This window comes from Asterias rubens, chromosome 2 (assembly GCF_902459465.1).
Source record: "Asterias rubens chromosome 2, eAstRub1.3, whole genome shotgun sequence".
NCBI lineage: Eukaryota > Metazoa > Echinodermata > Asteroidea > Forcipulatida > Asteriidae > Asterias > Asterias rubens.
The window spans coordinates 12,743,964-12,757,989 of NC_047063.1; the positions used below are offsets into that span (position 1 = coordinate 12,743,964).

The 14,026-nt window shown below is 37.3% G+C and overlaps 1 protein-coding gene across 2 annotated transcripts in view; it reads left to right on the forward strand.

Annotated features, from left to right (window-relative positions):
* The first annotated feature begins 348 nt into the window (after positions 1–348).
* Positions 349–14,026, forward strand: part of LOC117304782 (ubiquitin-like modifier-activating enzyme 1) — a 34,825-nt gene continuing 21,147 nt past the window's right edge. The window contains exons 1-8 of one of the 2 annotated variants that reach the window (XM_033789392.1): positions 349–418; positions 5,615–5,740; positions 7,927–7,991; positions 8,421–8,589; positions 10,660–10,794; positions 11,437–11,634; positions 12,637–12,720; positions 13,565–13,711. In XM_033789392.1, the coding sequence (XP_033645283.1) occupies positions 5,615–5,740; positions 7,927–7,991; positions 8,421–8,589; positions 10,660–10,794; positions 11,437–11,634; positions 12,637–12,720; positions 13,565–13,711 (924 nt within the window). In that variant the 5' untranslated portion in view covers positions 349–418. Of the gene's footprint in view, positions 419–582; positions 751–5,614; positions 5,741–7,926; positions 7,992–8,420; positions 8,590–10,659; positions 10,795–11,436; positions 11,635–12,636; positions 12,721–13,564; positions 13,712–14,026 lie in introns of those variants that run through there. The other variant, XM_033789400.1, reaches the window with a different exon arrangement.

The window sequence follows — 14,026 nt, forward strand, 5'->3', positions numbered from 1 at the left end:
ACTGACTCTTCAGGTAAACGATTGTCACCAGGAGGAGTGGGGAATATTGTTTGTGTGAGCCTACCTCCATGGTGTGAGGAAACAATAGTTGGAAAAGAAGAAACACTTTTTTTCCCCTTGCTTTTCTTTTTAGAACACAGAGAAGTTAATTTGTCTAATCTCTATGATTTTATGAACAGTTTATTTTATTCATTAATAAATATATACATTGATGTGTATTGGCCAAATAAAGAATAAGAATACCCCGTTATGATTTTTGTGATGCCATCATATCTATTTTAAGTTTAACTGGTGCCCGTGTCGGCATGCAGATTTCAACGAAGAAAAGCCAACCAGCGAAAGCCTGTCATCATGACATTCCCACAGTGCTTTGCAACCAGGTGCATTTTTGCTTCTTCCGGTTTGTCGTTTTCTGACGGTAAGTGAGGACAGTTGCCTCTCGTTTTAATCCTTAAATTATTCAGTTTTACACTGAGATAAATGTTGAACAAATGGTCTTTTTCAAGATCTACGTTTTTGGGTGTTTTTTTAGGAGTAGTATAATTTCCTTTGTTGCACGGTAACGAGTAGGGTCCTCTAAATAAGTCGACGGCTTTTGTGTGTGGTCAAAAACACGTCATCACAGCACGTGAGAATTTATGATTAAATCATCTCATTTTTGGACAAGAATGACCAAATGTGATCTTATTTAATAGACCAGCAATGAGACTCTGTCAAAAGCGTTAACATCACATTTAGTGAACGCGGAAGGTAAACATTTCGTACTCTCTGTATAAGCGGGATTGCCGTATTTTTAGTTTGTATGCGTGTTCGTGTTGGTGGCGTGAATTATTTTTGCAGCCCAGTTTCCGGACAGCTATTTCCTTTCTCGTTTGGTGGAAACTTTTCAGAACGTTTTTTTAGTTTATGAATTGTTCATTATATTCCTATTAGATGTGCAGACAAACACATGAAATAGATACATGCTATGGATACTGTAAATTATAACAAATAATTTCCATTGTCTAATTAAAATTAATAACTTTTATCTTTAACTAAATTAAATTATAATAATTTCTTGATTTTCCAAATAAAGGTTGTATTTATAAATTATGTATTGTTAATGAACGTTATCCTGTACCAAATTTTGTGTAAAAAAATATGAACCCAGCCACAACTTTTTAATTAAAGGCAGTGGACACTATTGGTAATTTACTAATTACTCCAAATAATTATTGGCATAAAACCTTTCTTGGTGACGAGTAATGGGGAGAGGTTGATGGTATAAAACATTGTGAGAAACGGCACCCTCTGAAGTGCCATAGTTTCCGAGAAAGAAGTAATTTTCCACGAATTTGATTTTGAGACCTCAGATTTAGAACTTGAGGTCTTGAAATCAACCATCTGAACACACACAACTTCGTGTGACAAGGGTGTTTTTTTCTTTCATTGTTATCTGGCAACTTCGATGACCAGATGAGCTCAAATTTTCACAGGTTAGTTATTTTATGCATATGTTGAGATACACCAACTGTGAAGGCTAGTCTTTGACAATTACCAATAGTGTCCACTGCCTTTAAGGTAATTCATGATTCCATTATCATAATCATTGTACATCACTACATCATAAACATGACATGTTTACTTGTTGTAGTTGCGATAAGGTAACTGTCCTCCCACCATTGGGAGGAGGGTTACGTCATCGCAACTGGTTTAAATGTTTGTGAGGGATGTTGCGGTCGCACTAAATACCGACAACTCACGACAACTCACGACAAAGTTTGTTTAAATGCGTTTAAACAAGAGTCATATGCATCTAAATCACTTTCAAACTGTATAAAAAATTATATTTTTTACTGTAAAAAGGGTGTTTTTTACCCCGAATTTAGTAACAAACAGAAATATTCGCCATGTTGTCTTGGCGTAAGCAGAGATACCAACATACACGATTTGGGCGTAGCAAATACGATTTCGAGCCGTGACTACGACGCTACGATAATACTCAATAAAACACGCTAAACAAGCCGGCCAATATAATTTTATTAAATCGTACAATACATGCAAACAACTAATGAACTATTAAGTGGAAATAAAAATTAAGAAAAATATCAAAACAATTGTAACAGAAAAGAAAAAACACTTTCAATTTTAGAACGCAGTGTTGAATAATAGCGGCGAATTCACTCGAACAATGTACGTGTCTCGCCGAATGATTGTTGCGTGCCCTCCCCCGCTGGCTGGCCGGCTGAGTGTGCATTTTTTACGCTAGTGGATTTCTGCAAGATCGTACCCATTGATCTCTATTACACGATGGGGGGGGAATAGTGCACACGTGCGTGGGGAATGAGTTTGTGTGTGAGCTAACGTGTCACATCACAGTAACCTCATTCCTCATGTATTTACTATTATTGTACCCACGCTGGCTGTACATGTACTTTATCGAAGCTTGGCAAAAAAAGTACGAAATAATGGCGACAAGAAAAGGAGACCTTCTGAACAAAAATACCTTCAACTGAGTGGCCTGTGAGGTCTAAGCTAGACAGTTTCCATGTTTTCAAACCAGTAATTGTAGCGCCGATGTCCAGACAATGCCCAGACAATGCCCAAAATACGGACACGTATTTTTTGCCCAAAATCCGGACACGTTTTTTTTTTTTTTTTTCCTTCACTCTCCCAATAGCTTGTTGTTGCGTTTCTGATCATTAAAACAAAAACAATTAAGTACGGCCACCCTTTTTTATGTTACATTTATGTAAGGCCACCCTTTTGTATGTTACATTTATTTTTGAAACATAGTCAGAAGATGAGGGAAATCAGGGTTTTTTTTCAAGTTTTTTTTCACTGGCCATTATAAACATTTGTAGCTGTTCTGTTGATGCATACAGGTAATTGTTATTTCACAACAATGCCTGAAAATGAGCTAATTAGCATTGTAGAGAGTAATAGAAAGATCGGTTTAGGGAGCCCAAGCTGCGCTCGCCCTTAACATTTGGGAGATGCTACTCTTTTTTAAAATTCAATGTTGGCATCTCTGCGTAAGCTAAAAACATGCCCTCAAAGTTAAAACAATACCTGATTTTTTTCATGTTAGGCAAATGCTCCTTTAGGTTCGTTACGTCTTTCAGGTACCTTCTTTGACTTCACCACTAGCTGGAAAAATTGTTGGGATGGTATCATGTTTTAGAAAAGAACTTGTCTCTTCCATGTCAAAATGTGTAGTGTATTCCGGATTCTCAAAGCACGACGGCTCGAAGCGTTTGGTGCACAGCGCTGGAAAAGACTTGCAAACTGACCCCATCTTTAGTTGTTTTGCTGCATCCAGCAGCAATACACCTGGTCGACATTGCCGGAAAAAGGCAAGAAAACCTTTTTTGAAACGTACAAACTCGGACTAGGACTTGATTGTACTTGCGCGTTGGTGTGTTCGATGTTCGCCTTGATTGATGTCAGAAAAGGGGTAGGCGGAGTCATCCCCACACAACTTGTTTAAACATATAGTTCATTAAAAACAATTACTCAAAAAATTATTTTATTGTCCAGGAACATACCCTGATGTTTGAAGAAAAAAACAACTATTTCCAGGTGACTTTAAAATAAAATGTCACTTGGGCTGTTACAGTGTGTAGCAACAACAACAAAAACACCAAAAACTTGACTCCTACATTTGAGGATTAGGCCAAGTAAAAAAAGAAACATGTTTAGAGGCCGCCGCCTTCTGATTATGATGTTTTAAAATTTATTTTTTAATATTTAGCTGTTCCGACCTACCGTCGGAACAGGTTTTGTTTGTGTCAAGATTTTAATTTTTTTTCTTATTCTTTGTTTCCGCCTAAAACCCATAGCAATTGCGCATGTTTTTTTCTTTAAACCTAATATCCTAAAGTTTAAGGACAAAAGAGTTAAATCATATACCAAACTGAAGCTTAGAACATAAGCTTTACTCTAACAGTAAAAAAAAGTTGAAATTCTTAATTAATTAACAACGTTACCCTCATTTGCATATTTAATTAGGAAATCTTTGCAGCACCATGTCTCAAGAAGTGTGCGGCCGATTTTCGAACTGTTTGTACTTATATGGTCCTTGGGGATTGGAGAATATTTTTGAAAAACCGTGACCCCAAGTTGACCTCTTCTTCCGGGTCAACCGGAAGTGGGACCATATCTCAAGAAGTACAGGGCCGGTTTATATACAGTTTGTATATAAACTCCTTGGGGATTGGAGATTAATTTTGAAAAACCGTGACCTCAAGTTGACCTCTACTTCCGGGTTAACCAGAAGTGGGACCATATCTCACGTACTATACAACCGATTTTCAAACTTTCTTCAGTTTTAGACCCCTTAGGCATTAGAAAAATACTTTGAAAAAACGTGACCCCAAGTTGACCTTTACTTCTGGGTCAACCGGCAGTGGGACCATATCTCAAGAACTACACAACCGGTTTTTAAACTTTTTTTTCAGTTATAGACTCCTTAGACATAAGTATTTATTTTGAAAACCCGTGACCCCATGTTGACCTTTACTACCGGGCTAACCGGAAGTGGGACCATATCTCATGAAAAACACGGCCGATTTTGTTAACTGTATGTAGTATTATTTGAGATTGGAGATTAATTTTGAAAAACCGTGAACTCAAGTTGACCTCTTCTTCCGGGTCAACCAGAAGTGGGACCATATCTCAAGAACTATACGACCGATTTTCAAACTTTTATTTCAGTTACATATATATAGACTCCTTGGTCATTGAAGCACATAATCCAAGCAAATCAACACAGAACAGCTTTGTGTTTGTTCACAAACACCTAATGTCTAGTTTTTTATTTATTTTTTTAATGATTTCTTTTTGGAAATGGAAAAAAATTGTTGTATTTTAACGGCCTTATCAAAAAAATACATTACTTGAAAGATGTTTTGGGCAGTCAGACAGTTATTCCTTTTTTTTCTTTTTTTTTGAAAATAAAAAGCCCCTCCACCTCCCATTTATTTTATTCACAATATATCGCCGACAATATATCGCGCTATTCAATATAATCGCGATTAATTAAATTTGACATCATCAGTCTTCAAACTCCCAGTGAAAGTTGTAGAAGAGACAGTCAATGCATTAGAGAGGTGTTCTAATGACCTATTCTGGTTTTATTCCAAACCTATACTCCTCTCTTAATATTTATGTATGAGGTACGTCACAATGCGAACTCAAAACGAGGCGATGGGCGCAGCCACTGCAAGTGATGGGGAACGTGCGCCCATAGCCTCATTTTGGGTACGAGTTATGACGTCATGCATAAATATTAAGAGAGGGTGCAAGATGGGGTGCAAGATGTCTCAGCTAGAAAATAAATCACAATATTGCGATATTTAATCGATATCGCTATATATCGCGATATATCGCGATATATCAATATTTCGATTAAAACCAAACCATCCGATATCAAAATCATTTCTAAATTAGCATTGCAAAATTGGATAATATCGTGATATCGCCCAAGCTTTCTCTAGCTACCAGGCAATCTTGGTAGTCTAGTGGGTAAAAGAAACAAAATTAATAAGGTTTACAAGTCTTGCTATCATTGATTCACTTTATTGACTAACTGTTGTCCTTGTTTGTTTTCTCTTGTTTTTTTCCCGACTGGCAGATGTCATCTAGACCTCGAGAAGATTTGGATAGTCAGTCTCCAGTAAGCAAGAAGCTTCGACTTGACCCTGAGTCACAGGTGCCACTAGCGGAACAGTCAAATAACTCAGTTGGTTCATCAGGGAAAGTAAGGAGACACTTTTTATTATCACCTCAAAAAGAAACATTTCACCCCAGAGAAAAAGCTTGGATTTGTAAATTAAACATATAATCAACTCACCTTACAAAGAGGTTCTTCTTATAAGTTGTACATTCTGAAGTCCTGAATCTCATTTCGGCTTTGTGTTCTTTTTTTTTGCTGTCCTCTTTTTACAATGTTCCTGTTATTTTGGTAATTCGGCCAGTACCAGCTATCTCATTATAGCAAAGGTCAACAATATTGCTGCAAACTTGATGTTCACTGGACTTTTAATCCTGACCAATTCAAAACAGATGCCTTGTTGACAATAACATTAGTTAATTCCTATTTCCCCTGAATGATCTACTGTAATCTCTCGTTACTCAAAAACAAAATCAACACACAAACTGATTGGTTGATCGTTTATTTATTTAAATCATGTCATAATAACTGTGACATAATTCACAATCGTTAAAATATTACAAAAGTCAAAACCATTGCAATAGAAAATGCATTATCAAAATATGATTATGGTGGAATGCCCGATTCCATGATTGACTTACTAGAATCCTTCCTCACTCTAACAAAATCCAACACCCTATAGACGATGTGACCTATGTTTACATTCAAACCGCCCTCTATTGAAAAAAATGCTGTTAGGGCCACTGATTTTCCGCGATCGCGAAAAACGGACGGAATTCGCGGAATCCGCCCTTAGAAACGGAAAACGGGATTTCAGAAAATTTGATTATTTATTTTTATTTTTTTCTTGACGCCAAAACTATTGAAATTGCATTCTTTATTAAAAAAGCATTAGAAATCAGACCATTAAAAAGTACGAGATCGTAACCCCTGGATCATTATGTTCTACTTCACACCATCCTCCATGTTTACACACATGATGTACACACGTTGTTAACATGGTTAAGCGAAGGGCATTATTCGCGGCACGTTTTTAACATTTTTTGTTCACCCAAATTGCATTTTCTCCCTCTCTTTTACCAACAATAATACACAAACTAGCTTACCTATGATCTATAAGAACACATACAATGTTTTTTCATCTCGGAAAGGTCTAAAATAAAACCGTAAACTGTCAACATTCTGTCGCCAAAGCGAAAACAAAATGGCTGACATTTTGTTTGTGGATAGAGAACGGTCACGTCCATAGACTTGTCCCCAAGTCTTTGATCATGCTGAAACAGCGCCCTCTTGTGGATTACACTCCTGTCATTAGCCTACAATGTGGCTGATGCAGAGAATCAACTGCAGTTTTAGACTTGGAATCAAGTCTATCACATCATGTGCATTGATACTGCAGTCACAGTGCAACCTTTTTACCCTGACTACATGTTTTTGTTTCATCGAACAGCAGTATACAAAATAATCCACAATTAAAAAAATAAAAAATTAAAGTATTTTTTTGAAATTTGTCAGTTCAAATGAACATTTTACGAAGTCAGCAGTGCAACTTATCTCAAATTTATTTTTATAAGTGTGTCCCTGGGTAGTAAACAACCTTTTATCTAGTTAAAAAAACATGAAACGGAATTTGTTGTGCCTGAAACGGAATTCATGTTTTTGCCAAACGGAATTTGCACTTTTCTGAAACGGAAAATCAGTGGCCCTATACTGTACACATCATGTTTCGCCTGGCAAAAAGATGCAAAGTCATGGTAAGATTGCGTGTACCTTCTAGCTGGCTTACAAAACACAAAGATTTTGCCCGGCGGTATGCGTGCGAATCATGTTATGGTTTTCGAGTGACGTCAGTTGTCACACTGTCTACAACTCCACACCCAACCTTGGGACTCTGATTATGGTGGTCTGCCTGATCCCAGAATCTAGAATCCTTGCTCACTCTAACAAAATCCAATACCATTTGGTAAATCAACACCCTATGTAAAGCGTAGTCAGTTAGTAGTGCACTCATCAGTCCAACAGAATCGAACACAATATGCGGTTGGATATTGATGGGTTGGGGTGGTGAGGGTTGACTAAGAGTCTTGTTCTGTGTGATCCATTGGACATGACTCTATTTTTCATTTGATTTTCATTTGACCTTCTATCCCACCATGTGCAATTTCCTCCTACATCAAAATGACGTCAATTTATTATTGAGCGTTGAATTTTTGTGTTCAGATTTACAGCACGCTACACGTCTGAGAATGCTAATATTCTTTTTTAATTTACAGAACGCCATGGCTAAGAACGGGACCGGGACAGACGGCATTGATGAGGGTCTGTACTCCAGACAACTGTAAGCTACTTCAAGATTTTCAAATTTATAAAATCTTTTTTGACTGGATATTCAATTATATCCATTAACAATATTCAAACATACTCGCACCTAGAGAGTATTTTGAGATTGGGATCACAAAGTTGGCAGAAATAGTCTTTTATAACTTTTCAATCTGGACAATCTTTTCAATCAATGACCAGACCAGGCATGGAGGCCTTTATTGCCTCCTTGAACTATCCAGCCTTACTTGTATTTTGGTGATGCTACATTATTGTGCTTTTATTCAAATCAAACAGAATGGAAATAAGACTGGTACCATTTTTATAAATGAAAACATATACACTAATATATTACTAAAATACTAACGCACATTGGGGACACAACAAAGATGGTTTCGGTATGATAAAAGGTTTAGTCGAATATAACCATTGTCTGTGCACTTTATAGGTATGTTCTCGGTCACGATGCTATGAAGCGAATGAACCGTTCAGACGTGCTCATCTCTGGTATGGGAGGCCTCGGTGTTGAGATCGCTAAAAATATCGTGCTTGGAGGCGTCAAGTCACTCACAATCCACGACGAAGGAAATGTAACGATAGAAAATCTCGCCTCACAGGTATGTCGGTCTTCATTGATGTCACACTAAACACCACTCATTTGTCCCTCTTGAGAAAGGTTTGAATATACATTCATCCATGTAACATAAAGGAACACGTTGCCTTGGATCGCCTTGGATCGGTTGAGTTGGTCTTTGATAAGCGTTTGTAACCGTTTGTTATAAAATGCATATGATTAGAAAGATATTGTAGAAGTAGAATATAATCATCCACACAAGTATGACCCGAAATTGCATGGTTTTCCTTTTACCTCTTCGACTAACACGGTTGGCCATTTATAGGAGTCAACTTTTCAACTCCCATAAATGGCTGACCGTGTTAGTTCCCAAAGTAAAAGGAAAACCGCACAATTTCGAAGAACATTTTTGGGGATCATTGTATTCTACTTTTAAAACATCTTTCTAACCACATATTATACCAAACAATTACAAACGCTTTTCAAATACCAACTCGACCGATCCAAGGCAACGTCATCCTTTAACCATCATGAAGTTAAAAAAACTTATCTCAAACTTTGCACGTGTTCCTTTAACCATCATGAAGTTGAAAAAACTTATCTCACGCTTTGCATGGTACATGTACATGTATAATATATCGGAACTGTTGTAAAGGCACTGGACACTATTGGTAATTACTAAAAATAATTGTTAGGATAAAAACTAATGATGATTAAACTCATTGTTTTAATGAGACAAGTAGTCATACTTTGAAAACAGGGTGTCAGTAGTGTGGAGTATAGGGTCTTGTCTGTATATTTATGTGTGTTTTTTTTCTTCCACCAAATAACTATTATTAGTTTATTTGCTAATTTAATTGTTTATGCTGGAGAAATAATCCTTCACGCAAATCTGTGGGCGTCTCAATCCCTTAATTTTTTTCAAAAAAATGTGTTAACATAGTAAAGCTTAAAAGCAGTGGACACTTTTGGTGATTACTCAAAATAATTGTTAGCATAAAATCTTATATACTTGGTAACAAGCAATGGAGAGCTGTTGATATAGACCATGGGATGGGTATTGAAAAGGGGCCTATTTTGGGGGTTTCGTGGTCCCCATCTCCGCACCGCATAAAATTTGGCGCACAAGGGTTTTCAATGGTACTGAATCCGAATTTGGTTGTTGCTAAGCTGTAAAACTGCACAGTTTGTGAACGGACCAATTTTTGAGGTAATTTTAGGTCAAAAACAGTATTTTTTGATAACGTCTGTATACACTGGGACTATTTACCCATCGTTCACGGCAGTGCAAGAACCTTTTCCAAGTGTTTAATGTGAACAATGTAAATTTTCCCCTTTTCTGTCGGATTACATGCAAAGGCCTACAACAAAAACCCATGATTTTTATTGATTGAACATCAGTACAATGCCATTTGTCGCTGCTACGACGCGCTTGTGTTAATTTTTTATTATCACATGCTTGGTCGAGTTAGATGTGGGACGCAGACGCACTATTTTGTTCGTATTCCACTCACGCTTGTGTGATAACTTAGAGTTTTGTCGAACGAGCCTGTAAATCGGCATACTTTTATTCAGGGTTTTGAAGAAATACTCTATGTTAAAGTTTACAGTGTGGGAACAAAACACAATAATGCTTTGAATGAGGTCACCCACAGTGCAGGCTTCCGAGGATTTTCAGATCAATATTTGTCGCTGTAATTGTTTCTTTTCAGGATTCGGTGCAGAATTTTGCCAAGCAACAGCAAGTAATGGAGTTTCTGTATTTTATAGCATACCTACATGTACATACAAAGATTGCGTGGTCCAAAAGTGGGGGCTACGGTTTTGAACAATTCTAGCGATCATCCCATGGTCTAATAGTAAAAACATTGTGAGAAACAGCTCTTTCTCTGAGTAACATAGTTTTTTGAGAAAGAGGTATTTTTTCGCAAATATATTTAAAGACTTCAGGCCTGAAGTCTGTTATTAGACATCTGGATGCACACAAATTTGTGCAACAACGATTTTTGTTTCATAATGCTCTTGCAGGAAAACTTGTCCCAAAATACAGACCCAGAGTGGTTACAAACATCTATCTGGAACTGATAGTGTAACTGTCGTTTTATCTTTGCAGTTTTTCTTTAGCGCTGCTGATGTCGGCAAGAATCGAGCACTGGTGACAGAACCCAAGTTGGCCGAGTTAAATTCTTACGTACCCGTCAAGGCAGAGAACAGGCCACTGGCAGAGGACTTCATCAGTAAATTCACCGTAAGTTTGAGTTATTATTGTTTGTTTACTAATTTCCTCTCAAGTGAACAAGTCATATTGCGTAGATGCATGCAGCACATCAAATTATATCGCACATCTTCAAATTTTCTTCAAGGCAAGTTGTTATGACTCATAACAACTTGCCTTGAAGAAAATTTGAAGATGTGCGATATAATTTGATGTGCTGCATGCATCTACGCAATACACAGTTAACACCTCTTACTGTCTGACCATTCAATGTCATCCACATGGTTTTGAAAGGTAAATGCACTACCCCAGCCTGCAAAATGACACCAATTGGTGGATGCATCAGTTGTACAACCGTGCACAGCCTCTGCTGTTGAATGACTGCAAATGGTTGGTTAGCTCACTGAAAACAAATGGTACCATGTGTAGGAGGGTTAAGAGTAACTAGTAACTGTTGATGGTGTATGACTTTCTTAATAATACATAATGTTTAAACCATCAGCTGCATACTTCATGGCTGCCCTGACTTTGGACCACCAAAAGGCGAGCAGGGACTCGGAGACCTCGACCAGGATACCATTTAAATTGTTGTCAATGTTCACCTTGGTAAAAAGAATAAAAGAAGTAGAAGAGAACATTTACAAGTTACACTTGTTGTTTCTGATCCAATTATAGGTGATTGTATTGACCAAGAGTAGTCTAGAAGCTCAGCTGAAGATAGGAGACTTTTGCCACTCTAAGGGAATCCATCTCATCATTGCCGACACTAGGGGACTATTCGGACAGGTGTTCTGTGACTTTGGAGATGACTTTACTGTTATTGATGTCAATGGGGAAGAGCCACTCACCTCTATGATATCTGCAATTACTAAGGTAAGTGTAGACTACAGGCCTCGGGGCCTAAGCAGAGATTGTTGCTTAAAAAATTTCTGCTTAGCAGAAATGAGCAGGATATCAGTCACAAATTGTGCTTGTGACATAGTAGTTAAAGACACTGGACACTATTGGTAATTTGTCAAAGACTAGTCTTCACAGGTGGTGTATCTCAACATATGCATAAAATAACAAACCTGTGAAAATTTGAGCTCAATCAGCCGTCGAAGTTGCGAGTTTTAATGAAAGAAAAAAATACCCTTGTCGCACCTTGGTCACTCAAAGTTGTGTGTTTTCAGATGCTTGATTTCGAGACCTCAAATTCTAACTCTGAGGACTTGAAAACAAACTCGCGGAAAATTACTTCTTTCTCGAAAACTACGTCACTTCAGAGGGAGCCGTTTCTCACGATGTGTTATACTATCAACCTCTCCCCATTATTCGTTACCAAGTAAGGTTTTATGCTAATAATTATTTTGAGTAATTACCAATAGTGTCCACTGCCTTTAAGCATACTTTTGTTATGCTCAGCTTCTAATTGTGCTTAAAGCTCTATGAAATTTGGGCTTGGAATTACATAGAGACCATGACTTAAGTTGTCGCCTAGGGAACAGTTTCATTGAGCTGTTTATGCAGAATATGTTGCTTAATAAGTTTCTGATAAGCATAAATAAGGTAGGACACCAGTCACAAATGCTACAAGTGACACGGTATTTTGTCTGGTAACTCAATACTAGGCCACCAAGATCCTCTGGTAGTAAGTTCTTATCCTATATCTTAGCATCTCAGGCATGTATTCTTGTTTTTGAAAAGGGGAATTGCACCAATGCATTTTCTCCTTGGTTAAGGGCACCCTATGAGGAAATTATAAATGTATACTAAGCATTTCAAGGGCACCAAGGCAATGACCAGTGGGCATGGAGGCAACAAAGGCAATTGCCTCCTTGAAGTATTAGCCCTGGCAACTCTTATTAAATTTGTCACTTATGTTTGCGTTATCAGGAAAAGGAATGTGTTGTGACATGTCTGGATGAGAGTCGTCATGGATTTGAATCTGGAGACTACGTCAGCTTCACAGAAATTCAGGTAAGACACATGTTATAATCATACTTTATTAATAATAAGGGAATAAAAAGTGGCAACGAGTTCTTTAACGGCCAGTTTCAAACTAATAAAGGCCCGAGCCAAAATTCATCAGCCATTTAAACCCCCTCCTTGTGACGACGAACTATCCTCCATTATGAATAGCGAAACTGTCTGGGGTATTTATGAATTTTCATTTGTTAAACAAATATCGGATGTAGTTGAGTGCATTTTCGGACAATATACAGGGCTTGAAATTAATACTGAATCGAAGGCCCCAAGACTAGTGATTTTAGCCTCGGGCCAGTAAACACATGACAGGAAAAGTCTTTTTTTTATATTTACTAAAAGTAGTTCACTGTGTAATCGTATCTTTCAATATGTGTTGAAGCATGCTTAAAAGATTATAACAGAACTGGTAAGAAACAAAAATCGTGAAAATCACAGTTTTACATGAAACTTACACGGTCTAATAATGATGATAGTAGAAAACATCCCTTGAAATATTCCTGTCAGAAATGTCATATTTGATGAGAAATAAATAATCAAATTTCGCATTTGGAGTTTATCGCTCAGTGAGCATTTTATTCATTTTTGTTTTGGCATCGATGCAATGCAAAATTTGTAATCGGTTTTTCACTATTCTCTTGTGACCCAGATGGCCAATCGATCTCAAACTTCTACAGGTTTGTCAGTTTATGTATATGATGGATTACATAAAGTGCTTACACTGCTAGCAACTGTTTTGTTGGCATAAACCAATTCTGTGTTGTTCCTTTAATTCCATAAGACAAAATTAAAGAGATATTTTCTTGTGTGGAGTTATTAACTTGTGTACTCTTTACAGGGCATGACTGAGTTGAATGACAGCGAACCAAGGAAAGTCAAGGTACTAGGCCCATACACATTCAGTATTGGTGACACATCAGGGTTGTCTGACTATGTACGTGGAGGAATCGTCAAACAAGTCAAGATGCCACAGAAAGTCAACTTTGTGAGTACATTTTTTCCTCTTAGAATTTTTAATTATTTTATATACGTCATGAGGGTAAACTCCGATCAGCTCCTAGCAATGTTTTCCACGGAGGCTCTCAGCACCAAAATTGTATTATTCAAAAAAACATTATTACATTTTACACCATCAAAATTTTTGAATAAGGAAAGGGCCGCCAAAGCCGCTAGAAGCAAAAGTGGAAATGGCCAAATATCCAAATACTTTTGTAACAAATTAATTTACCTATATATACCAAATCCCTTGCCTTTATCACAAACAGCACAACTGTTATATGCCGCCTTACTAATGGTCTCT